The sequence below is a fragment of the Lepisma saccharinum genome, chromosome 1 (assembly GCF_977018435.1).
Source record: "Lepisma saccharinum chromosome 1, izLepSacc3.1, whole genome shotgun sequence".
In the NCBI taxonomy this organism is placed as follows: domain Eukaryota; kingdom Metazoa; phylum Arthropoda; class Insecta; order Zygentoma; family Lepismatidae; genus Lepisma; species Lepisma saccharinum.
In genome coordinates this window covers 94,765,609-94,792,293 of record NC_139229.1, presented here as the reverse complement: position 1 = coordinate 94,792,293, position 26,685 = coordinate 94,765,609, and the positions used below count along the sequence as shown (strand labels likewise).

Sequence of the window (26,685 nt, the reverse complement as noted above, 5' to 3'; positions counted from 1 at the left end):
CATGAAAGTTTTGTTGAAAATACGTTGATACTTCTTGAGGAAAATATAACAATGTATAAGTGGAAGTGTTGCCAGCTTACAAAATAAATCGAGAAAATTGCTTCCAGCATAGCCCTATGGATGTTACATGGACCAAATTTGGAGGAAAGCATGACAAAAGACCTCTCTTTGAGATCATGTAATACCCATCCCCCAATTTTTATTTTTTTTAAAAAAAATGGAAATTGTAATTTTTGAATTTTTTTTTAAAAAATGAGCATTTCCCCCCTGGACTCTAATTGTCCTACCTTGTTAAAGTGTTCCTTTGTTCTCATTATTTAACGAACAAATGAAATATATCAGCAAAAAGTGGTGGTTGAAGAGTTATAGCCCATTTTATATGATCTATCCCACAATACTCAGTGGGAAAACAAATATATTTTCAATAAGCACTTGTCAATAATAGTAACAATGCATATGTTGCTTTGTAATTTGAGTATAGCATACCTTTATATGTATATAAATGAGCAAAAAAGACAGAAATGAATTATCATCTGTAGTTTTAAAGATATGACATGTTAATTGCTGCCATGTGGAGGTGGTTTTGATTGAAACTGGCTGTCTGCTAAAGGTAAAAGCCCTATAGGAGAAGTACTTCTCTGTCCACCACGGTACGTACATTCAGGAGAAACTTAGTGTATATTATTAAATTACTGCCACACATGCAAAAATTTACATCATTTACTGAAGACAACAATATCAGTTATTAGGATTGTTTGCAGTAAAGGTTATAAATTAGAAATTTTAGAGTGTGTTTCATTGATTCAATAACAACACTATATTTCGCCTGATTAAACCCTCTAAAAATCATACAAATAATCCTAAATCCTTACTTCATGTTCTAAAAACAAAGCCTTCAAGGTTCCCTTGGACCAGTACTCCATAGCATATGCTAGAAGCTTCATAGAAATAGGGTTCACTCGAAGGAAGTTGCCAACAAACACCACCTGCAAAGAACAATTACTATTTTATTTTCAGTTATATAACTTTCGCATCCTGTAATACCGTATTTATGTATAATGTGCATTTTCCCCCAGAAATTTTTGCTTCCACAAACTGTGGTGAGTATTATGCATGGAATAATTCTGGCAGCCAACATGAAACAATACAGGCTCAAATACAAATTACCAGGTTAGATTTCTTTAGTAATAATATTTTTTTAAAAAAAAAAAACTGTAGAAGTGAAATGGGCGTTTGCCATCATTTTACACTTCGTATCAAGCGTTTTGAGACATCTAGAAAAGTGACACGTTCTTGTAGAATTCGAACACACACCTCCGGCCACATGTAATTTTGACCTCGGTTTCTTCTACTACAGAATAAAGAAGGTGCTTTTGGATGCTAAACACAACGGAGAGGGGGGGGGGGGTGGGGGTAGCGTGGCTTGGTGACTCATTGTATATACAAAACCTCTTGATCCACATAGCAACAGCTTTATGACCTACAACTAAGAAAGCCATTTCTTGAACCTGAATTGTCCTGCATATTATGTACAAGGTATAATTGTTTCAATTTTCCCCACCAAAAACCAGGGTAGGGTGCGCATTATATATGCATGCACATTATACATGCATAAACACTATGTTTCATTCGACACATGCAGAAATTTCTTCTTGTGAAGATTGTAAATATCATTAGGTGCTCAATTTGCTCAGAAAAGTGTAATACACAAAACAGAAAGTAGGACTATTCTGTAGATAATGATTTGGCATCATAATTTACCTTCGATTTATATCAAGTCATCAACGCTATTTTTATTGGGAACAGACCAATATGAAATTTTAGCTGGTACCCACAAGTACCAATGTAAAATTTACAGACACCAGACACCAATAAGTGATATTCTACCTATAAGATCAAGTTACAAACAGTACATGAATGGGTTGTTAACCTCATTAATCAATGTGTTTAAACACGTGTTATCAATAACTTTCCCTTAAACGAAAAATTGATATTTTGAATTTTACTTTACAAAACTAAGGTACACAAAACGGTTACCAATATACATACACAGAGCACTGTTTACTCTGTCCTGCCCATATTTTTCATAATCATCCAAAATAATATCTGCAAATCGAACTTCACACAAAAGTACGACACAGTGGGAAATAAATGTTCATAATTAAACAATGATTGGCAATACTGCTTTTGCTTTCTCATTAAGATCATAAGTAAGAAACATCAGAATTGTTGGTTGGTACTGTTTGAAAACAAAATTTCCCTGTTGGCTCTAGCCTTATGATCAGAGGAAGGTATTTATGGAGATTGTAATAATCACATGATAGATAGTGTGTTGATTTTACTTATATTCATTTTGACTATTAATCAGTTACTGAAGCAATCAAAAAATGGATCAAATGGAAATATGAACAGAATCCCGAACATTTTGTTTAATTGTGAATTTCCTACGTTGAATGTTCTTTTTCTAAATGTATTTATTTATTTATCTGTCTGATTGTTGTTCAGCTTGCCATATCCACTAGGATTCCACGATTCACAAGGACCCTTCTGTGGTGGAAACTATAGAGGGTAGACAATGGTGAAGGTCAGGTTGCTAGTGCTGACCTCCATGGCAGAGTGGTTAACAGTGTGCTAAGGCACCAGGGGTCGCAAGTTTAAATTCCGGTTTGGGCATGGGTGTTCTTTGTAAGTATCCCCATCGTCAATTTCATCATATCATCACTCATTCTCATCTTTATAATTAGTTGAAAGTGGCTGAAAAGCAAAGTAAAATGAACCAAATCAGTCAGGCTGCTAGCAAGTAATTTGGCCTTTCTCATCTGTGGGTTTTTCAATCTGAGAATTTTACAACGTACTGTCACCAAAGAAGGTGAGGGGGGGGGGGGTTGTTCATCACAAACAAAATTTATATTTTTTTTCATAGTAATTTACGTTTGGAGAAGGCAATAATAATTGACTGCACTATTGGTTAGGAAACAAAAGTTCTATATCAACTTCAGAAACAAAAATAGGATAGAAATGCCATCTTCTTGAACACAGCCAACCTCTGTGGTTAGCACACCATGCCACGACGATGTGTTACTTGGCCCAGGCATGGGTTGTGAGTGTCCGTTCATCCATTTATCATATCACTCATCCTCATCATTGCAATTAGCCAAAAGTGGCAGAAAAACAAAGTAAAATAAAGCAAATCAAACCCCACACTTTTTATCAGATATACTGAATATTTAATATTAATTATTGTATTATACGACGCACGGTTTTAGAAGCGATATCGGGCGAAGTCCTTGGCAACCAGCCAATAGCAGGAGTGCAACGTTGTGCAGTTAGCAAACTGTGGCACGCTAGTCAAATACCGTGTTCTGTATTTGTCTTGCGTGCAAGAAGTATTCATAAAATTCGTCACTCTAAGGTTCATCATAAGATGGGGCACGACATTTTGAACCTGACTGTCCAAGTCCCTACAACCGGAGTTATCGTTTCTCGAAGAAACACGGGAAACAACAAGTCTGTACACACACACGACAATAACCCTTTCGTTTTCCTTCAGTATTCCGTCTGTTTTTTTCGTCGCCATCGTGTTGACCCTGCTGAGTTGTTGTGTCTTGGTAAAGCTATGGGTGTTAAATTTGGCTTAATATGCACAATGACCCTTCATTGTCGTGGGCATTCACGAACATTGCGAGTCAGTTTGAGTTCAGCATTTTCGTAACAAGGGCAGTGTTTTACTAGTACGCCACTAAGAACAGTTGAGAGAAGATTCTTTGATCGATTTTACTTCACTTTTCTGCCACTTATGGATAATCGCAAAGATGAGGATGGGTGATGATATGCTGAAATTGATGAAGAGGTACTGGGATTCGAACCTGGGAACCCCGCGCATTGTAGCACGCTGTGCAATACAGCCCTTATGTTCGATAGTTGTGCAATAGTGTGAGTATTATTTAATAATGTTGCATCGGCCCCCATGGTGGAGTGGTTAGCATATCACGTTACGATGCCAGGGGTCCCGGGTTTGAATCACGGCCTGGACATGGATGTTTATGAATGTCCATTCATCAATTTCATTATATCATCACTCATTCCCATCTTTGCAATTAGCCAAAAGTGACAGAAAAGCGAAGTAAAATAAAGCAAATCAAATCAAATTGATACTGTCGCTCTCGATTTGATTTGATTTGATTTAGTTTATTTTACTTCGCGTTTTGTGCCTCTTGGCTAATTTGCGAAGATGGGGATGAGTGATGAAATTGATGAATGGACATTCACAAACAACCAAGCCCGACCGGGATTCGAACCTGAGACCCGTGGCGTCGCAGCACGATGTGCTAACCACTCGGCCACAGGGTCGGGCACTGTCGCTCTCGAAAACTAGTACTAGTAGTACAGGCACCAAGGGTAAAATATTACATTCACTAGACAGAAATCTTAGTTATAAAGTGTATTCTTACTTCAAGGAATTGGCGTCGGGAGACGTGTGTGCTGAAACAGTGTTTTCAGAACTTACGGCTAAAGCGTGTGGTGTATGTGAGCATACTGTGTCGCGTATTATAAAACAGGGTAAAGTACAGGGTGTCCCAAGAAACGGCGCAACTGGGAATTAAAAGTGGCGTTACTTTGTAACCGAAACCTGTACATACATAAGTCATACACCAAATGTTAGCCCTGTCCAAGTAGATATTTTTAAACATAGAAACAACAAACGGGGTGCAGTGTTGCCCAATGTAAGTGAAAGTGTAAATTTATTTTTCCACAAAGCATGGAAAATTGCATGTCAAACATTTGTACGGAAATTTGGACGTCAATTTCCACCTTGGGTAGGTGGACTATTTCGCCATCTATAGTTCAGAGAAGAAAACCGATCGTTTTCGCGTATAGCCAATCCTGAAATGCCTCCTAAAGGCGTACCGGTCGAAATGGGTGTTTTAAAAAAATTATGAGGTACAGTGGCAACACTGTTGATGTTTGAAGGCAACAAAAGGTGTGTTTAGTGATGGTCTATGACATGGAAATACTGGAAACAGGAAAAAAAGAAAATGAAAATTTAGTGATGGTCTATGACATGGAAATACTGGAAACAGGAAAAAAAGAAAATGACACCCTGTATATACCACAGAAATCGGTGAACCCATATTCAAATCTCCTGGGAAACATGCCAGAAAACAGAAACTAGAGCAATGATGATGACCTTGCAGTTCCTCTACAATAAATACGTACCTTCAAACTTCTTTCAGGTACGAGTTTCTCTTATATGCTGCAGTGATATGATACGAGGGCCACTATTTATATTTTGAGCCTTGGCAACACTGATTGAAGTTAGGCGTGATTTGACGTTTGCACGGAATCGTCTGGCATTATTGACTATAACGTACTTCAAATGTTTTGTCAATAGCTTCATTTGTGTTGTTTATGTTGCCTTGGAGATTGCGCGACAACAATAAAATGGAATTAACTCGTGAACATTTTCGTGCGATGATTTTTTACGATTTTTGACGTGGATTATCAAGACAAGAGTGCATCGATCAACTTGCTTCCACATTTGGCGATGAAGCCCCATCCTTTGCCACTGTGAAACGCTGGTATAACGAATTTAATCGTGGCCGCCATTCGGTCACCGACAAGATTCGTGAAGGTCGTCCAAAATCAGTTGTTGTTCAAGAAAACATTGATGCTGTGCAAAACCTAATACTGCAAGATCGTCATGTGACATACTGTGAGATTGAGAGAACCATAGGCATTAGTTCCACCAGCATATATAAAATATTACATGATCATTTAGCTGTGAGAAAGGTATGTTCTCGTTGGATCCCACACAATTTGACAAAAACTCAAAAAGACGCTTGCGTCAATTGGTACAACAAATGCTCAATAAATACAATCATGGTGCTTCAAAAGATGTATATAAGATTGTAACAGGTGACGAATCATGGATATATGCATATGAGCCGGAACGTAAACAGCAGTCGACTGTATGGGTGTTTCAAGATGAACCCAATCCAACACAAGTTGTTCGCGCTCGAAGCACATCGAAACAAATGGTCGCCTGTTTTTTTTGGGAAAACTGGTCATGTGGCAACTGTGCCTTTAGAGGAACATAGAACGGTCAACTCTGAATGGTACACAACAATTTGTTTGCCAGAGGTCTTCGGTCAAATACGGAAAACAAACAAACACCGTCGGATCATTCTTCATCAAGACAATGCCAGCTGTCACACATCTCGTCTAACAATCGACTTTATGAACAGTCAAAAAATCGAATTGATGGGTCATCCGCCGTACAGTCCTGATTTGGCACCCAATGACTTCTTCTTGTTCCCGAATGTCAAGAATAAATTGCGTGGACAACGATTTTCGTCGGCGGAAGACGCCGTTGATGCGTTCAAAAACCATACTATGGAGGTGTCTAAAGAAGATTGAAAAAACTGCTTTGAGAAATGGTTCGAACGAATGCAAAAGTGTATTGACCATAAAGGAGAATACTTCGAAAAACAATAAAGCAGTTTTCACTGCCAAATTCCTGTTTTTTCATTGTTAGGCTCAAAATATAAATAGTGACCCTCGTATAATCCTGTGTAGAATTCTTCACTATATATTTCATTGTAATCAAACATCACATGCATGCATTACATATAAAAAGTTGCATATTGGACACAACGAATTTTCTGTGTTTTCCTTCCGCTAGCAGTTGGTTTGGCGACAGCACTGGCTGCGTATTGGCTGAACTCATGTTTTTTCTAAACACGTACGCCATATAGTTCATGTGAATAAATACATGAATTGTATGAGAATTCCATTTTCGGCAATTTCCACCAATCTCTACCAAAAGTACAAAACAATCCCCATAAATACTTGACTGCTCATGAGAAATCTACTCTATAGAATACATGCATTAGTGACACCAAGAAATCTACCTTGTCTATTTTTTCATTCAAAGCACACATCCTTGCTATAGAGCCAATGTTGTTTGTAATGGTAACTAAGGTAGCTCTAGCTAGATCCTGCTTCGTCACCTTGGCCCTCTTCTCCTTGGAATTCATGTGCCCAAAGCTGTGAATATTAAAAAAACTGTTCGGATAGTCTCAGTTACTAACAAATCAAAAATACAATTCACAAATCTTTTATCATAAATTAGAGTAATAGCTGTATGTAGTTCTGGAATGAACAAACAATGAACTTCATACAAGCAATGTAATAATCTTCGCTTTGAATGTCATGTAAATAATGTAATGGTATAATTTTGTTAATCTTTAAGTGCTTATACAATTACAAATCATATTATGCAAGGTATGGTAAAGTTCCCCGTGCATATAGCACCGCGCCATGAAGGCACATTTAAGGAATGTGAGAGGTAGGGCCCTCCACAGTCTCCATCTTGGAGGTGATGTGTTCAGCACCATCCTCCAGCTGACTTTACTCCCAGGTACCTATTGATTTGAGGTTGGGTGAGCCTCAGAGCCGCTTTATGTGGGGACAAGGCAGGAAAAATTCCAACCTTAGATAACCAACCCTGGGAATAGAACCTGGGTCTCCCACATGGCAGTCAGGTGCCCTACTGACTAGACCACCACGGCTACATTATGTTTTGCTACAAAATAACTTCTATTTTTAATATGTACAGTGTGTCCCAAAATGTCCTTAAAAGAGAAATAAAGAGGGGCTGATGATTGATTGATTGATTTGTTGGTTTAAGTCCACTTTATGCACATTAAGGCTAACAGGACTGGAGCTACAGTTTAAAGTGGGATCCGAACCACTTTTTCCTCCACCGGGTATCGAACAAATAGAGAGGGGGAGGGGGGAAGGAAGGGATAGAGGGAGAGAGAGAGAGAATATGCAGAAGTGCACATGCTTGATGGATAAAAAAATACAGAACAGGTCTATGAATAAGCCGTGCACTGTGCACACACTGCCACAGTAACTTGAGTTTACTTGCAGCAGATACCACGAGTTCAGTGGAACTAATGGAAAATACTAACTATTTAGATTCAGGAAATTATTTTGGGTCACTCTGTATATTGGAAATATTTGTAGCGGTATTATTTTAAGTACACAAAATACTGGTAATTATAATAAAATACTAAACATTATATTCACTAGAGCAGACCACTTATTATGAAATCTCTTATTTAAAACAGAAAAAAATATGTTGAAATGAGGACAGTGCCTGAATTGCTTAACATATTGTGCCAATTCTGGAATGAAGTTGGCCTTACAAAAACTTCCACTTATTACATATTTCCCACAAATGCAATGACAGAATAAGTGAAGACTTGACAAAAATAGGCATCAACTCATGCAAATCCTCACCTGCTGGCAACCAAATCTCCCGGCAGGCCAAACCGTTCATAGTCGCCACCATAAATGTCCCTCACAAGTTTGTCAACCCTTGTATGGTCACCCTCGGTGGCCAATTCAATGGCTTCCTCAAATGTGTTGCATCCAGTGAGTAAACAACACAGACCAAGGAATGTGCCTCCACCTAAACTATAGAAAAAATTATATTTTTAACAAGCACCAAGATCATTATGCATTTTCAACAAAACGATTGCAAAGGGGGAAAAAAGGTAATGTCCTAGCCCTCTGCAGCTTGGTCGAAGCAACAGATTGTGCTGAAACTTGGTATAGAAGCTCTGCAGACCACCGGGAAGCAAATACAGACAAAAAACAAATTAGTTCAAATTTTCACCAGCAGGTGAAAATGTGGCTCTGAAATTAGTGCACAGTGAACAACATCCTGGGAAACAATTCAAGAGAATATTCATCACACTGTCTTACCATTCAAAAGCATCATTCATATTGACAGAGTGTACATTGAACAATGCTGTACAGACAAAATGAAATTACTCATTGTTGTTACTTTAGAGCCACTTTTCAACCTGGTAGTGAAAATTTGAACTATTTTGTAAACAGCATTCGCTTCCAATGGGCTACAGAGGGAGTAGAGCAATTTCTCTGGGTACTAGTACGAAATTTACCAATCCGATAGAGAAGTGCAAACATTCCATGAAAATTCCACCTAGTCGATGAACTTCCTTATCAATTCATTTCCTTTACTTAACTTTGCTTTTTGTGCCACTTTTGGCTAATTTGCAAAGATGGAGATGAGTGATGAAATTGATGAATGAACACTCACAAACATCCATGCCCAGGCCGGGATTCGAACCTGGGACCCCTGGCATCGTAGGGCAATGTGCTAACCACTCTGCCACGGGGGCTGGTGAACTTCCTTATCCTTAACAAGGATAAATGCAACGATTTTTATCTTGAAAAATTATCCTGTTTCTTTTTAGTCATTTCTTAAAAAAAAAAGGCAAATGAATTGTACCTTTTTAATCATGAAAAATAAGGACAAAATGACATTTCTTGCAATAAATTACAGACTATTTGTAGGAATATGAGACTGGCAAAATAATCATCAATTCCATTAAAGAACATTCAAATATGATTTCATTGTAAAAATGCAGTGCATGTTAGACATACAATTCAAGAAGCTTACCTTGTACCCGAGATCCTCTTGCAGTTATCAGGCCCATAAACAGCCAATATGCTAACTCCTGAACCAATGTTAACAATCTGCAAGAGAAAAATTTTAAAAATACAACTAATACATAGAAATTAGCATGAACTCCTTTAGATATAATGGAAGTCAAAGGTAAAGATAAAGTGCTCCCCTGTGCATAGCACCACGCCATGAAGGCGTATAGGGGGTGTGGGGGTAACGCCCCACACTTTCTTGATCCGAAGTCTGAATTTACATTTTTCTGCACACACACACTTAAATCTTCCCATTCTCAATAAAATAAAAATGTTAATAAATGTTTCCCAGATATTAGATATGGCTCTGGACCTTGAAAAATGTATAGTTGAAGTTCAACTGCATTTTCTTTAACACAATAAACTTGTCTTGAGTAAAAGTATACTCAGTGGAACCCCGATTTTACGTTTCTGGATTTTACATTTTTTTGCATTATACATTCAATCTTGATGGTTCCAACATAGAAAAATGTTTAAAAATTTTATTCGATTTTACATTTTCCAGCATTTTGTGTTTTTTCAGCCTGGTCCCTGGAGAAACGTAAAGTTGAGGTTTACTGTATACAGAATGGAATTTGATTAAGGTTATAAAAATACAGTTCCCACTATGGTTAAATAATTGTTAAAATAGTCTCAACTCACAATCACATACACTGTGTCCAACCTCAACAGGTAAAAGAAACAAAACCACAAAGCTATACCAGCTTCAGGTGGTTCAAATATATGGCCAGGATAGATACAGTGTAGTCACTCATCAAACTGCCCTGAGAACATAACAGTGTGTTTGCTAATTTGTCCCAGGTTTGGTTAGGTTTCATTCAATGCGAAATCAACAAGAGACACTTTTCAAACCTCTCATATTTTGATTCATTTGAAACTTTGCACCTGAGGTAGATGCATATCATTTGTATTTCCGAAATTACAAGGATGTAAAATGGGCAATTTAGACCATTTATCACCATCCTGTTAATTTTAAATTGAAATATTTCGGCAATCCAGGTACCTATATAAGTGATTCAGAAGCAATTGGAAAGGTCTTGAAGAGCTCTTTTACCCAAGATATCACATGCCCATGTCAGGGGTAAAAAAATTTAAAGATGGTGTAAACTAAATTTTTGTAGCAATTTTCTCACAAATAGGGCTTTCAATTTGTTTCAGAAACTTAAATATCACACACACACTATTACTCAATAAATGTAGCAATTTTGAAAATGGAATGCCAACGAGATCCAGAGTTATATTAAATTTAATGTATGTTAGGGTAGGGTAGGGTAGGTAATGCATGATAGCATATTTTGATGGATAAATTCCTACAATTTGTAACGGTATATTTTGGGTTTTTAAGCCAATTCTCAGCAACATACACAATATACACAACCATACATTTTTGAATCCTTGTCCCTAGGTTCAAAACTTGCAGTACCTGAAGTTCTGTGGATGCTAGTTTAGGCAATAGACATGTACTTCTTCAAATTAAAACTTAACGCTCATTTCCTTTTAGATATATATATAGGTTTATTCATATTATATTTACGTAAGTTAATTCTTGGCCGTTATTCGCAAAATCTACATTTCGGTGTACCCTGTCCCCCCTAACCGAAGAGAGTGTGTAGACTAGCGTAGCCACTGGCTCCACAAGTAAATATATATATATATATGTATGTATGTATGTATGTATAACCCTAAGTACCAAAAAAGGTGGCTGAAGGTATGTGTGTTGTGTACCCGGTTTCCCACATGAAATAAACTATTGGAATAATGTGAAAAGAGCAAGTGTGTGTATTAAAAGAAAGAAAGTTAACATCCCCGTCGGTTCACATAGTAAGGAAAGAAAGCTCGCTCAGCCGCTCCCCTTAGAGAAGATGATACCTCTTACATCACTGTACTCCGCCAAATATCTGAGACCCACTGCTCCCCTGCCCTTCCTATTTATAGGCCCCGCTAATGACCTAAACCGTTACTGAAAATTTACCGCTCCCCAACGGCCAAGAACTCAAACTTACAGGAATACATAGAAATACACAATTTATAACATAAAAAAAGGATCCAGTAATGATCGCATCATTACAAATTCAAAAGTCTAACGGAAATGAAATAAAACTGCAAATGTAAATATCAGTTTCATGTATGTTAACTCAAATAATATTGTGTTTATGTTGTATTTCATTTCTGTTAAGACTTACTTCTGAATTACAGGAATTTATCCATCAAAATATGCTATCATGCATTTCTTAACCTACATTAAATCTAACGTTAACTCCGAATTCCATTGGCATCCCAGCTTCAAAATTGGTACATTTATTGAGTAATAGTGTATGTATGGCATATAATTTTTTAAAAGAAATTAAAAGAGCCATTTTTGAGAAAATTGCTACCAGAATTTTGTTTACACCACCTTTAAAAATTTTCTACCTTGGACACGGGCATGTAATAAAATTTCTGTAAGCAAGCTTTTAAAAAAGTTATTAATAAACTTCCTGTTATTTAAAGGAAGTACAAAAAAGTGACTTAATCTATATTAATGGATGTGTTGGCACATACTGATATTTTCCACTCATCACATTATGTTGGGATAGAACAACTTACGAAAAATATACAAGTATAAAAAATAGTGATGAAAAACGTTCTTGCAGGTTCTAAAGATCAGGTACATGGATAGAAACTGTAGACGCAATACACTTTCTTACCATAAATGGATATGGATTGGAGAAGTCAAATACAACTTTTTCACACTTTTCTTCCTCTGTTGGATTAGACCAGTAGTAGCACTCGTCAGGGTTGTTAGTCTCCACAAACAGAATGCCTCGAATGAGAGAGTCCAGCTCATCAAATTTAAGCAACTGCATGTTGACTTCCTGAAAATATTTAATTCATTACTGAAACAAATCTGCTAATCCATTATCTGTGTTATGGCATTATTTGGGTACCTGTTGCCTGCATTGTGGACTTCTAGTGTTGCTAATCAAGATTATATATCCCGCTTCCCCATATACTTATTTATAATTACAGAGAAACTCAGTACTCACGTTTTCCGCAAATGTGATTTTAGTTTGTCCCATTAATTTTGGTGGCCACTGCTACCATCCTTGTTGGAACTTAAGCAGAAAACGTGAGTAATAAAGTTTCTCTGTAATTATTTACTGCCACGTCTATTTCCCTAAATATGAATTACATATTTAAATTTTATCTACACTTACACAAAATGTTTTTATTATAATATGTTCACATTAAGTGTAATTATGCCAAATAGTAGAGCTGAGCCGATACCACCACTTGATGATACCGATACTTGTACAAAATAACAAAGGCTAGTTACCGTGTCATACTAACTCATCACATCACTAGGCACATATTTAGAAATATATAATTTGGGAAGCCAGTCAGAGCCAAGTGTCTCAGAAATATAATAATAACATTCTTTCTATTTAATATGTTAATATAATTACTTGTAATAATATGAAAATTAAATAATTAGTACTTAATTTCTCTGATGCGTATGGAGTATTGTTGTATGTAATCACAGATTAATATATGGAGAAAAGACTAAGAAAATATTGTTATTACATAAATAGTAGATAAAACAGCAAATATTCATCATCTATAGCCTGACAAGTTAAGTCCCGATATGTGCAGATCGTTGCGGAGTACTTCCTATTATGTCATCCTCCCCACCACTCTTCTACTCACTGGTCTGGCGTTGAGAGTACCAGTGGTGCCAACTCAGCAAAATTAAGCTAAAACAAATATGACAAACAATTTTCACTGTTTAGCGTGACGGTGCATGCAGGCTCCTATTATATCAGTGGTTCATTTTATTTAATCCGGCCTTTGAAAATGTGTGCGGTGCGCCGATCGTAAACTGTAGTATTACGCATGTGCGTTAGGGTTTATAACGAAGAGAAACTACAGGGCGAATGACTTCATTTTATGAATGCGACATCGAGCATTTTTTCTTATTTTTTTTAACCGAGTGGGGTGGTGGTTCATTTGTTTATCGTACAACAATCACTACGAGAAGGCAATCTGATAACACGCTTGCCTGTGTTCTTTTCTAAAGAATTGAAATGTTCATGCTCTTTACTCTTGGCTGCAAGATTCTTACTTTGAAAGAGATGGACTTATGGACGAGCGTGTAGATGAACTGATAATTAGACTTGGTGAAGCCGATTCAGACACGGACACAGATTCATCGGTAGACACAGACTCGGATGAGTGGGAGAGTGAAACTGAAGAAGGAGAACTGGAAAACATTTAGAAGGTGAGCTCAGTTCTATCATTTATATATTTTTCATTTTTCTATCGTTTTATTTCATACATTTCTTATGCTGGTAAGAAATATCATTAATATAACTTAATTCATTTAAGGTTTAAAGGGAAAATATCAAAATTATTTAGAATTTAGTGTAATCAATAGGTAGTGTAGGTGAGGGGATACTAATTCATGCCTTTCACATTCAAATTTCGTTGAAAATTCTCAGACGATTCAGCTCCCTCCAGGCTGCAACACTGCGAACCAAAGTGTGAGGTGCGCAAACAATGGATTGCAGCATCTTGTTTTTAAACTTGTCCAGTTATAGCTTACGTGTAGTTAAGACCGCTACAATTTGTGTAAAAACAAGTCACGGCAAGGAAATTTATGTCAAAGAAGTAAAAAATTGAATATTTATTGAATAACAAAAAGAATGATGGTACATCCATTTGATGAAAAGTAAAGTTTCAGATAGATATTTTATGTACATTATTATAAGTAATGGTGTACATAAATCTTTAGAGGGGCCTCTCCAATGGTGTCGCCGTCCCCTTGTAATCAATAGATCGCGGGTTCGATACTCAGTGGAGGCACATAGTGGTTCGAGCACTTTAAAATGTAGGTCCAGTCCCAATTAGCTTATCTTTCTTAGTACTGTCATTCAAAGCCGTATGTTCCTAATCTAATCTCGGCAGAAATTATGGATTGATTTGCTTTTTGTGCCCCCTTTTGGCTAATTTGCAAAGATGGAGATGAAATTTATGAATGGACACTCCCAAACATCCATAACCAGGCCGGAATTCGAACCCTGGCATTGTAGTGTGATGTGCTAACCACTCCGCCACGGGGGCCAGTTTTCGGTGAAAATAAATAGCCATCATTGGCCAATACCAGCAGTCTCGGGAAAGACAGAAGTGAAGAGGATAAGTATAAATTCATGCTTGAACGTAGATTAAAAAAGCTAATTTCACAGTGACCTTCATCCCTCTTTTCCAAGAACTCCGCAACTACCGGACCCGGCAATAGTGCGGCGGGGGGTTAGAAACATCCACCTATCTTCAAGCACGAATTGGCAATGAATGGATTATTTCATTTCCCTCAGTGTTAACTAAGCAGTTACATGCCGTCATGGTCACGTTTGGGTTCAGCTTTCACTTACCCATGCCTTTGATCTTGTCATCTGCTTCCAAGGAGGGTGGGGTTTTATCCAATGTTTCTAGGAAAATCTATGGAACTTCCTGTGCTGGTCTCCTAATCTGTCACATGGAAGGGTGAACAAACTCTTAAAAAGGGAAAATGTTGAGATGAGCTGTTGCCTTTGCCCGCTTTTCTAGCCAATGAAAATCTTTGGTATCGGTAAAAGAAAACCAACCGATACTCACCGATGCTGATACTGCCTGTATCGGCCGATACCGATACTGGACTCAGCTATACTAAATAGTGAAAACATTTTAAAAAATGCTTAAATCTGAAACAACATGAGTGCAGGCATAACGTAACATGTATAAAAGCAACTGTAACACCATAATGAAAAGTTCGTGAAAAATTATGGTGACATGCAACACCACTTAGAAAAAACACACTTCCGACTTTGCTTTTGGATCACCCTGCATGGTTTACGGTAGCAGCATCATGCAGCTTGCTTCCCCCCAAAAATTGTAACTTTCCCGCCAAAATTGAATTTTTTATTCAATTTTAAAAATTCGGTGAAATTTAGCATTTTCGCTGAATTTCAACTCGAAGACACCCAACAGTTTGAAATCACATCAAGCTGCACTTTCTGATAATTTCTTAATAGTTATCAAAAAAACAAAAACTTAAACCTATCTAACACAGATATGTCTGCAATGGCAAAAAATCATATATTCCATCCATATTTCAATGAACTTCCTATGTAAACAACAATGGAATATGATGCTTCACACGACATTAGGTTTATACCACTGCAACTAATGTAGGCATGAATATTAATATAAGAAGACAATACTATTTAACTAAATATTGTACAAAAATATTACTAAATAGTAATATTAGTTGACCAACAACTAACTACCACTTCTTAAGTCAAAAACTGCGCTTTAGAAGATTGTACACAGAGAAATCAATAAAAATATAATATTCTTTATACGCACCCTCCTGAAATCATCCTCGAATTTATAAGCACCACCCCCAGTCGCGCACAGAGTTGTCACAAGGCTTGCCATGCCTTTGGACTTGGCAAGCGCAAGGAAGTTCCCCATCTCGCTGGTTGGAAAGCGGACAAAATGTAGAGTTCCCATCCTACCACGGATATACACATTGTCCATCTGCAAACAAAACAATTATTTTCTTTATTATAATCTTGAAAGCAGTACACTTCAAGCAAAATAAACAAAGCACAACCAAATTAAAGATGAACTGTTATGGATATTTGATTGACTGATTTAATTTGCATTTCTGCCACTTTTGGCTAATTGCAGAGATGAGGAAGAGTGATGATATGAAGAAATTTATGAAGGGACACTACAAAGAACACACATGCCCAGACTGGGACTCGAACCTGGGACCCATGGCGATATTTATTTGAAAATACTGATCAAATTTATGAACCAATATTGGTGCACATAGGCTGATTATCTAGCAGGGTTAGGAAAATTTGCATTCTTCATTAATTCTGTATCTCTATTGTCTGGTAAAAAATTAGTATCTCTTACGGAAAGTTACAAATATTTGAAAGCAGAATCTTGGTAGATTGATCGTGCAGGATATATAATCGTTTCAACAAAACAAATTCCCTGATTTTCAACGAAATTGTGACAAATTTCCTGATCAATCAGTGATGCTTCAGCATGTTAGTAACTGAATGAGTGACAAAGTTAAAAGTTTTGGGTGTGTCGGCACATATCACTATTTTGCAGCCTTCAAATTAGACGAGGAAAAATCCTTTTATCTAAAAAATGTACCTTAAATTTTAAAAAGGGTTGTAAAGAGCCCTTGAAAATAATTAGAAGTGCAAGGTTGTAAATAAGGTTCCTGCACAGGGCATACAAAACAAATTTAAAAGGTAAGAAGAGACTTAAAACTTCCTTAGAAACAGTATAAGGTTTCTTCTCAAAAAGCTAAAAACATTTGTTAAAACACTGTCATAATCTCCCAATATGGATGATAAATACGGAGAAACTAGTACTCAATTTATCAGCGAAACTAGATTACAGTATATTGTTTAATTCATGCGACAATACTTGAAAAAAAATGTATCGAAATCTGGATTGCCTCCCAAATCAGTTTCCCTTCGAAATCCGGATAGCAAATTTTTCCGGAACCCGGATTCCAGATTCTTTTTACCATCCTTAGTGTGGACCAAAATTGGCGCCATTTTGCAAGATGTTATTTTCTGCACTAAATGTTGGTGTAAATCATATTTTTTTCTTAAATAATAATGACATACATATGGCTGGATGGTTAGCACATGAAAAAAGACAAACTCTTTTTATTTACTGTGTTATATCATTTTAAAAATCATCAGGATTTTCTTCCCCACCCTGTATTACAATTCTCAAAGCGGAATTAAATGTTACAAAAGCAGCAAATGCATTAATAAAAAAAAAACATGTCCATAATATGCAAACTACATGACACAATATTCAACATTACCTAAGTTGAAAAAGGTATGAGTGAAGAATTCAATTTACAACCTACATCAAGAAAAATATATCACTACACACCTGAAGATGACTATCCCGATGTCCTGATTTTCCATAAGCAGAGTTCTTAGTCAAGTATTTCCTGATATTTTTCAGTGTTTCAACTTCCGCATTTGCTTCATCAGGTGTGATATCTTTCGGTTCGAAATATACCAGCTTAGATAAGGTACCTCCAATGTCCATTCCAAACCATGGCATAGCTGAAAAAATATTTAATTATTCAAACTAAGACCCTGCATATGCTTATTAACTTAACTCCAAAGGAGAAAGTCCTTTTCTTTTAAAAATGATGTCCCTCCCACCAAGGTCGTGCAACCAGAAACTGAAAATTCTGTTTTAGAATTAGTAAGTTATGCAATATGATGTATACACTTCTCTATACAGATAGTTCCTCAACTTGCATTGTCAAATCAGTATCATGAAACATATGCAATAGAAAAGAGAACTTTTAAAATGATCTAGACAATACAAACAAATATTTTTTTAAAAAAAGTACCTGGGTCACTATCCAAATCATTCTCACTCTGGCTTAGGCCATTTACCATCAAATGGGATACTTCATGACCCTCTGCCATTATAAATATTTTTTGGCACTTCCTAAATATAGTCCTATTTGGTCCCATCCATTACACCTTGATGTGAACAGTACACCAGGAAAGTTGCACACACTGAAAGAAAAGAGGAGAGCAATTAATATAACATATTGCATTGAAAGTAACCAATTCTAAAATGGACAACAAAGAAAAATGGGTACTAGTTTACTATCCTTCGGACAGATTTCTACAGAAGAAACCACTTACCATAATAAGTTCCTGTAATATTCTCTAACATCAGGAAGGTGTTTTGTGTGAAAATCAAGTAAGTTTTCCGTATCATGGAAACGGATTTCTTCAAATTTAAAAGTTTGGGGCTCATTTGGGGGCAGGTGACTTCGGCCAATTTCTAACATGCCTTTAACAGGGAGTCTATAGAAAAAGCCACGGAGGCGGGGCCACGTTAGCGGTTGGGGGTGGTAGGTCAATTACCCCAGGGGCGGAGGCCAGAATTGGTGGGAAATTTGAGTCAAAAATTTCAAACGAAAATAATTTTTTTGTTTAAATTTCGCACAGATTCCGGGATGGATAGCCCCAAAAACCATTCACGGAATGTTCCGCGAAGCAGATAGATAAGTACGAATGTCAAAAATTGACGAAAACTCAGAAGTTATAGGTGTCCGATGGATAGTAAACTTTTACCGAAAAAATGTAAGTGTGCATAACATTCTTGAAAAAGGTGTTGATGTTCTATTATGCAGAATTCACTTTGGTTAAGGTTTAGAACCATTTTGCAATGTACATGGTAGTGCAAAAGTAGGTTGACAGTCTTTGTTTTGTATTTTACAGGTTGGTGATTTGTAATGACACGCAACCTGACAGTTCAGGACAGAAAGTGGATCCTGAAGAATTACTGGAAATATGAAAATGCAGAAACGGTGCACCACAAGTGCTCAAGGTACTACTTTCGTATAGGTCAAACACCTATAAATCATTTATTTCGCATTTTTTACATTGCTAACGTACTACTCTGCATTGCGGAACATTTCTTTAAGTGTAATTTCTAAGGAAAATAATGTCCATTTCTTACATTTATGAGTACTTACTGTTCTTCGTTATTTCGATTCTGTAACACACATTATGGCGACAGCGCACTGGTTCATCATGCGTTGTGCAAGTGTTTTGTCGATTTATGCAGTGTTGTAACCTTGTTCACCGAAAAATACCTACTTTCATGCCCGGATTTGAAATTATGCTAATACCTCGCAAACCATTTCCCGTAAGGTTAGGTTAGGTTAGCATAGTTTAAATTTTTTTTAAAAAAATAAAAAGCCCCAAGTTCCTTTTGTTTTATTGTGATTCCATCATGCTACGAATGCAATTTTTACATGGTTCGATTTCGATTTATGTCTGTTAACACATACTGCTGAGTTTTAGCGTAACGTAATTTTCAAGTTGTTTTTCTTCACCATAAATAACTTTTTTTTGAGTCTAAACAGCGCTCATTACTTTAAGGAAGGTTCAAATTTTGTGTGACAATGATTTCCAAAATTCTATGATAATTAGTCTTTGTACTAGGAGAAATCATAAAACAATCGGAACCATTACCAATAAAAATACTCAACACGTCATGTTATAGTGAAAAGACGGCAAGGTTTGAAACACTTACTGGGGGTTATGTCATTGGAGCAATTTTACAATACCGGGAATTTTTCCATTTTGTTTGAAATTCGGCATACTGACTAATTTTGGCCTCCTAATCACGAATCTGCAGTTAAAATTTGGCGCTCACACGTGGAAATAGCAAAATAATCTACACCCTCGATTTCCAAAATTTCCCATCAATTCAGGGCTCCGCCCCTGGGATAATTGACCTACCGCCCACAACCGCTAACACGAGCCCGCCTCCGCTCCGACTTTCTCCATGGAGTCCCTGTTAAAGGCATGTTAGAAATTGGCCGGATTCACCTGCCCCCAAATAAACGCCAAAGTTTAAGTGCCTATTCGTGATTACGAGGCCCAAATTAACAAGTATCCCAAATTTCGGTAAATATGCGATATCGCCCGAACACCTCTCACTCGTTTATTTCATTAATTTTAGCATTGATACTTACCTATTCTGCATTGCGGAAGATTCTTTAAGGTGAAGTTATGCCTTTTTCCATAAAATAGTGTCAACTTTTCTTATTACGAGTCATTCTTTGTAATCCTTGTTCTGCTTGGGTAACAGACAATATGGCATGCAGTCGTCATGGATCATCACGCGTCGTACTTGTGTTTTGTCGATTTGGAGTGGGTATGCAGTGTTTCAACCTTCTTCACCGAAAAATACCTACTTTCGTGTTTATTACGTCATCACAAACCATTGACGGATAGCCCCACAAACCATTGATGGATAGCCCCAAAAACCATTCATGATAGCCCCAAAAATCATCCACTATAGCCCCACGGACCATTTCTGGGAAGGTTAGGTTAGGTAAGCATAGTTAAAAAAAAATTCTCATAAGAAAAAGGCATGTTTGGAAACACTGGCGAGACCGCGTGACTTTCAACGCTCGCGCCATCTGTAGGTACATAATCGAAACAATGGCATAATGTCAGAAAATGCAAATTCCTTACATAAAAAGTGATTACTTCTTGTTCTGCAGCATTCTATGGTGAAGTTTTCACTTTCCGCGAAAGAAAATACCTCGAAGAACTTCGACAATGCTACAGAAACTGATTTCAGTACGTAGTTTCTCCTGTAAATTTTAAGAAATCTGTTCAGGCGATATCGCATATTTACCCAAATTTCAAACAAATTGGATAAATTCCCTGTATTGTTACATTATACCCCAAAATATGTTTAATCAAGCTTCCCCAATCAGGTTTCGCCCATAATTTTTCCAAACCAAATTCCATGATTTTTCCAGGTATTTTCAAATAATTTTCCACACTATTTTAAACAAGTTAATCAAATATAAATGTGAAGTCCTCAACATTAGATTCAAAGACAAAGAATGAAGTTTATTCAACACTGTTGACAATAGATTAGTTAAGAAAAATAAAATATGAAAATATTGTTGAGATAGTTTCCATAAATATGATTAATGCTGTATATTAACATTCCAGCAATACAGGAATGTTTTTTGTGGTTTTAATTTTTTTTAAATCTCAGAACAGTGTTTGGTAACATTATACCGTGCGTTCATTTCGATCTGCAGCCGAGAGATCGGGAGAAGCGTGGCGGGCGGCGCTGACGGAGATGCCGACATTTGCGGCCTGTAAGGCCCGCTTATTTTTATTGACATATGCAGACATTTATATAAATATTGCAAAACCAGCACTAACCTGTGTTATAACACGCAAAAGTTATTCTGTAATTCATCCAAGTTCTGCCGTTATATACACAAATAAATACGCTTTAGAAATGATGTTAAGAGCCACAGATAATAAACATTTTAATCATAGTTTTGACCAGTAACGTCCTGCTTAAGTTTATATCCTTGGAAGAGTTTTGTGTCGATGGGGATCGTTTGGAGGTTTCGAATGTGCAACACTGTATCAAGATTACGCTGCAGATGAAACCGTTAAAAATCAGTGGTGTTCGTGAGCTTCCTTGCAATCCGAAATCTCAGAGCTAGAGTTTTTTGTTCCTTCGCGACTATCGTGGCGAGCAGATGTAAACAAAGAGCATGTTAATTTCGTACTGTGCCCAAGAGTGTTATTCTTGGTTACTTGCCGTTACTTGTTTGTGTTATTGCAGTGTGTATGTGTGTTGTGTCAGTGAGACGATTGGAATGCCAGCCGCAAGGTTCACGTTAGAACAAATAATTTTTATGTATGACACTTACGTGAAAACAGACTCGTGTCGAGACGTGTGTAGGCAATTTCTACAGAAATTCCCAGGTGTTTCACCTCCACATAGAGATACGGTTAGACATCTTGTCCTTAAATTACGAGAAACTTGATCGTTAAATTTTAAAATACCTAAGCAAAAACGACGTATTCTAACCGAAGGAAAACTCGATGAAATTGGTGTAGCGTTAGAACGTTCTCCAAACAAACCTCTACGCAGTGTTTCACAGGAGATGGGAGTGTCAAAATCATGAGCACATACAGCCACAAAGCTACTAAAATTAAAACTGTACCTTTATAACACAGGTTAGTGCCCGTTTTGCAATATTTATATAAATGTCTGCATATGTCCATAAAAATAAGCGGGCATTACAGGCCGCAAATGTCGGCATCTCCGCCAGCGCCGCCCGCCACGCTTCGCCCGATCTTTCGGCTGCAGATCGAAATGAACGCACGGTAGTATAGGGGTGACGGATTTCTTCAAATTTATAGGAGAAAGTACTTACGGAAATTATTTTCTGTAGTGTTGTGGAAGTTCGTGAATGTAGTTTTGATCCATTTTAATGCGAATACATTGCACGAGAGCACAATGTTCCTTGTGTCAGATGACGAAACCCTGTGGTCAGAGTTTCAAACTGGCAGTGTTTTTCACTAGAAGATGACGTGTAGAGTATTTTTAATTATTTTTTTTTACTATGCATGCCTAACCTAACCTTACGGAAAATGGTTTTTGGGGCTAACGTGAATGGTTTTTGGGGCTACCGTCAATGGTTTTCGGGGGCTAACATCAATGGTTTTTGGGGCTAACGTCAATGGTTTGTGGGGGCTAACGTCAATGGTTTGTGGGGCTAACGTCAATGGTTTGTGGGGCTAACGTCAATGATTTGCGAGGTATTAGCATAATTTCAAGTCTGGGCATGAAAGCAGGTATTTTCCGGTGAACGAGGTTGCAACACTCCAAAAATCGACAAAACACTCGAACAACGCGCCCTGAACCAGTACGTTATCGCCCGCCATAATGCGTTACAGAATCGAAACAACAAGTAACAGTAAGTACTCGTAAATGTAAGAAATAGACATTATCTTAGTTAGAAATGCATTATTTCACCTTAGGAAATGTTCCGCATTCCAAAATAGTACGTTAGCAATGTAAAAAAGTGCGAAATATATGATTTATAGGTGTCACCCCCATACTATAATAGTACCACTCATGGATATAAATTTAATTTAATAAATCTGATGGTACATTCATAATTTGATTACAATAAAGTTCATCAGTAAATACTGTACCTACATAATAAATACAACTTAAGATCCAAAACTGCAATATTTTGTTCACATAAAGGGAATATCCTGAAAGAATCAACCCTTCTAAGGGAAGTTAATAATATATACCTTTCCTTGATAGCGCATTTATTTCTTAAACTAACAATCTAGCTTTTCATATCCATTTTCTATGTCTCAACAAGAATGCAAAATTGCCAAAAATTGTTGGTCTCCACATAATCGCTAACCTGCAATTAACATATCTTAACACACGAAACAGAGTTAACAAAACTGTCTCTGCCTCTACCTCTGCGCCTGCATTACTAAAATGGGGAAACCTATTTCTCACTACAATAAGTCAACGTGACGTCATTAATGAGTAATTCTAGTATTTCGATAATTTTACCTTCCTTGCTCAGTTGGAATTTGGGGATCCAAACAAGGAAAAAAAAATCTCACATTTTTTAAAGTATCTTGATGGATTTGGAATTTTCCCAATGATTCAAGTAACTTATCAAATAGCTTAATGTCCACTAAATCGCAATGCTTTCAGAACGCGATTGCGATGTATAAAGTATTTATACTTTTATCTGCATCTTGTCATCTGTGCTACTTTCGTCCTTCTTTTCAAGACAAACCAGCAACATCACTCCTGAGAAATTAAATGTAAACCTTGGTAAAATCGTAAATACGTACATTCAAAAGCTACAGTACAGCTGTTGTGTTCACTTAAATAATAGATAGAACATTTTGGCTGATATCCTTCACGGAATTAAAGAAAACACTAAATTTGTTCATTAACCAGATGCGCAAACTACCTTCAAATATTTTCGTAGTTGCTATGACAACGAAGAAGGAGAATCTGAAGGACGGACGGCGTGTATATCTCTATGTACCTTGGCGTGTATGACGTCAGTACCCGTATTCTGTACAACTCTTCTGGTTTCTGTTGTTTGTTATGGCCACTGAAGGTTAATACTTCGATGCTTGCAGACGTGTGACGTGTTTTATTGTCACTTAACGCATATTGTCACAATGGAAGGCGATCGTTCAAAGTTGAAACTTGATTTATTTCCCCCAGAAATCCGCCCGGACTGTTGGAATGATAACGAGAGAATGAACGCTTTATTTGCACCTTTCCGAAAGCGGGAAGTTAATGTTCAAGACTGGGATTCGAAACTTACGTTTTGGAAAACTACAATAAACAAATGGTGTCATTACAACAGTGTAGTAAAGTTTACAGTGCAAGATTTGGAAAAAGTGTTCCGCAAGGATGAAATAGCACCAGCATGCCTAGCAACTGTTGTTGAAGAAATGCAGAGGTAAAAATACTTGAGTTGATTTCTTTCCTAGCCTAAAATCAAGACAGTTTTCATGACGACTTTCAATAGCTTGTACTTTTTGTGACGTTATAATACTCTATATTAATAGTTTGGTAACAGTTCGTTATATCCGAGACACTTTAAAATCGGATATTTTGTGTTTTGCATGGTTCGTGCTTACCAATTGTGTATTGCGGAACATAGTTCAAGGTGCCATTATGGTTTTTACACGAAAACAAACACAACTTTTCACATGGAGAGTAGTTTTTGTAATTCCTTTTTTCCGTAACACACAATATGGCGGGCAGAGGTTGACTAGCGTTGTAGGTATGCAATGTTTCCAAACTTCTTCTTCGAAAAATACCTACTATCGTGTTCGTCACGTGTGCAAATTGTAGATTATGTACGGTAGCTGACGGATAGCCCCACAAACCATTCACGGATAGCCCCATGAACAATTTCCGATAAGGTTTGGTTAGGTTAGGCAAGCATAGTTTTAAAAAAGGGGGTTGGAAACATTGACAGGGGGTTACGTCATCAAACGTATGCAGCATCCTGTTCACGTAGCGAAAGCAATGGCACTTGTGCATCAGTGAGATAGTTCTCTTGAAGTAGGTATTTTTTGCTGAAGAAGGTTGGAAACACTGCATGCCCACTGATGATAGACAACGCGAGTTAAGATTTCAAGCGAAAAACGAATGAACAATAAGTACTTGATATGTGGAAATTGAAATTGTTTTCGTGAAAAAAGCGAAATACCACATTCAAGAATCCTAAGCAATGCAGAATACGTAAGTACAAATGTGAAAAATAACAAAATAAACAAATTTGACATGTTTCGCGGAGATTGAAATTTTAATCAATTTTTTGTTGAATAAAAGGGGTAAATATGCGATAACGCCCGAACGAATTTCTGCAAACGTGCAGGAGAAACTCCTTACTGAAATCAGTTTCTGTAGCATTGTTGAAGTTCTTCGAGGTATTTTCTTTCAAAGTCTACTGTGACACTTCACAGTAGAATGCGGCAGAACAAGAAATAATCACTTTTTATGTAAGGAACTTGCATTTTCTGACATTATGTAATTGTTTCCATTATGTACTGCAGATGGCGCGAGCGTAGAATGTCACGTGGTCTCGCCAGTGTTTCCAAACGTGCCTTTTACTTACGAGATTTTTCTTTTTTAACTATGCGTACCTAACCCAACCCAGCCTAACCTAACCTTGCCGGAAATGGTTCGTGGGGCTATCGTGAATGGTTTTTGGGGCTATCGTGGATGGTTTTTGGGGCTATCGTGAATGGTTTTTTGGGGCTATCCATCAATGGTTTGTGATGACATAATGAACCCGAAAATAGGTATTTTTCGGTGAACCCACTCCAAATCGACAAAACACAAGCACAATGCGTGATGATCCATGACGACTGCACGCCATATTGTCTGTTACCCAAGCGGAACAAGGAATACAAATAATGAGTCGTAATATGAAAAGTTGACACTAATTTATGAAAAAAGGCATAACTTCACCTTAAAGAATCTTCCGCAATGCAGAATAGGTAAGTATCAATGCTAAAATTAACGAAATAAACGAGTGAGAGGTGTTCGGGCGATATCGCATATTTACCATAAAAGGCATTTGGAAGCAGTTTTCAGAAAATTTACAGGAGATTGGAAGGTGTTTAATGAGGTAACTTCATTTTACATGTAAATGGTATAGTTTTTCTCGCAGCATTATTGTATTCTAATTGAACATGTTAAAGAACTGTCATAAAATGAAAGATTCATGGCTCAAGTTCGAATTGTGTATTGATGTTTACATGTTGTACAGGAAAATAAGGAAAGTGCATATAATACTTCACAATGACGGTTGATGCAAGTTCCAAGTTTATAGAAATTGATTTGAGTTATAGAGCAACCACAAAAGAAAATCCTTGGACAAAACGTCCCCGGCAAGCTTTCCTTTCTTCCATTCAGCTTGCGCCATAAGGAAGCATGATCCACTCTCCCCCTCCCCTCCAGGCGGGAGTACGGTGCACAGGAGTCACGGGTCTGCGCAGGTTTCTTTGCTTGTGGTTCCACTATAGAAATCATACAATCAGAACTTGTGCAAGGATCATTTTAGGGACAAAGTGAAACCTGACTGCCAACTTCTCCATAACACAATTTCTTCTTCTTCCCTTGATGCCAGTCAGAGTAAAAAATACTCTTTCTTACAGTAAAATGCTAATTAATTAATGTAAATTGAGGTTCATTAGACATGCCATG

At 37.1% G+C, this 26,685-nt stretch overlaps 2 protein-coding genes across 5 annotated transcripts in view; one reads left to right on the top strand and one right to left on the bottom strand.

The window, feature by feature from the left end:
- The window catches only part of fbl (pantothenate kinase 3 fbl), a 76,062-nt gene that overhangs the window by 4,573 nt on the left and 44,804 nt on the right, over positions 1 to 26,685 (bottom strand). Inside the window, exons 1-9 of one of the 4 annotated variants that reach the window (XM_083134739.1) lie at positions 23,351 to 23,416; positions 17,963 to 18,134; positions 17,488 to 17,666; positions 15,916 to 16,089; positions 12,222 to 12,389; positions 9,497 to 9,573; positions 8,308 to 8,484; positions 6,912 to 7,065; positions 873 to 986 (exon numbers count right to left, since the gene is read on the bottom strand). In XM_083134739.1, coding sequence (XP_082990865.1) covers positions 873 to 986; positions 6,912 to 7,065; positions 8,308 to 8,484; positions 9,497 to 9,573; positions 12,222 to 12,389; positions 15,916 to 16,089; positions 17,488 to 17,666; positions 17,963 to 18,089 — 1,170 coding nt within the window. In that variant the 5' untranslated portion in view covers positions 18,090 to 18,134; positions 23,351 to 23,416. Of the gene's footprint in view, positions 1 to 872; positions 987 to 6,911; positions 7,066 to 8,307; positions 8,485 to 9,496; positions 9,574 to 12,221; positions 12,390 to 15,915; positions 16,090 to 17,487; positions 17,667 to 17,962; positions 18,135 to 23,231; positions 23,417 to 26,685 lie in introns of those variants that run through there. The other 3 variants (XM_083134744.1, XM_083134734.1, XM_083134752.1) reach the window with 3 other exon arrangements.
- Positions 23,989 to 26,685, top strand: part of LOC145998323 (charged multivesicular body protein 7) — a 68,196-nt gene continuing 65,499 nt past the window's right edge. Inside the window, exon 1 of the mRNA XM_083134731.1 lies at positions 23,989 to 24,424. Within this exon, the coding sequence (XP_082990857.1) occupies positions 24,138 to 24,424 (287 nt within the window). The 5' untranslated portion in view covers positions 23,989 to 24,137. The remainder of the gene's footprint in view (positions 24,425 to 26,685) is intronic.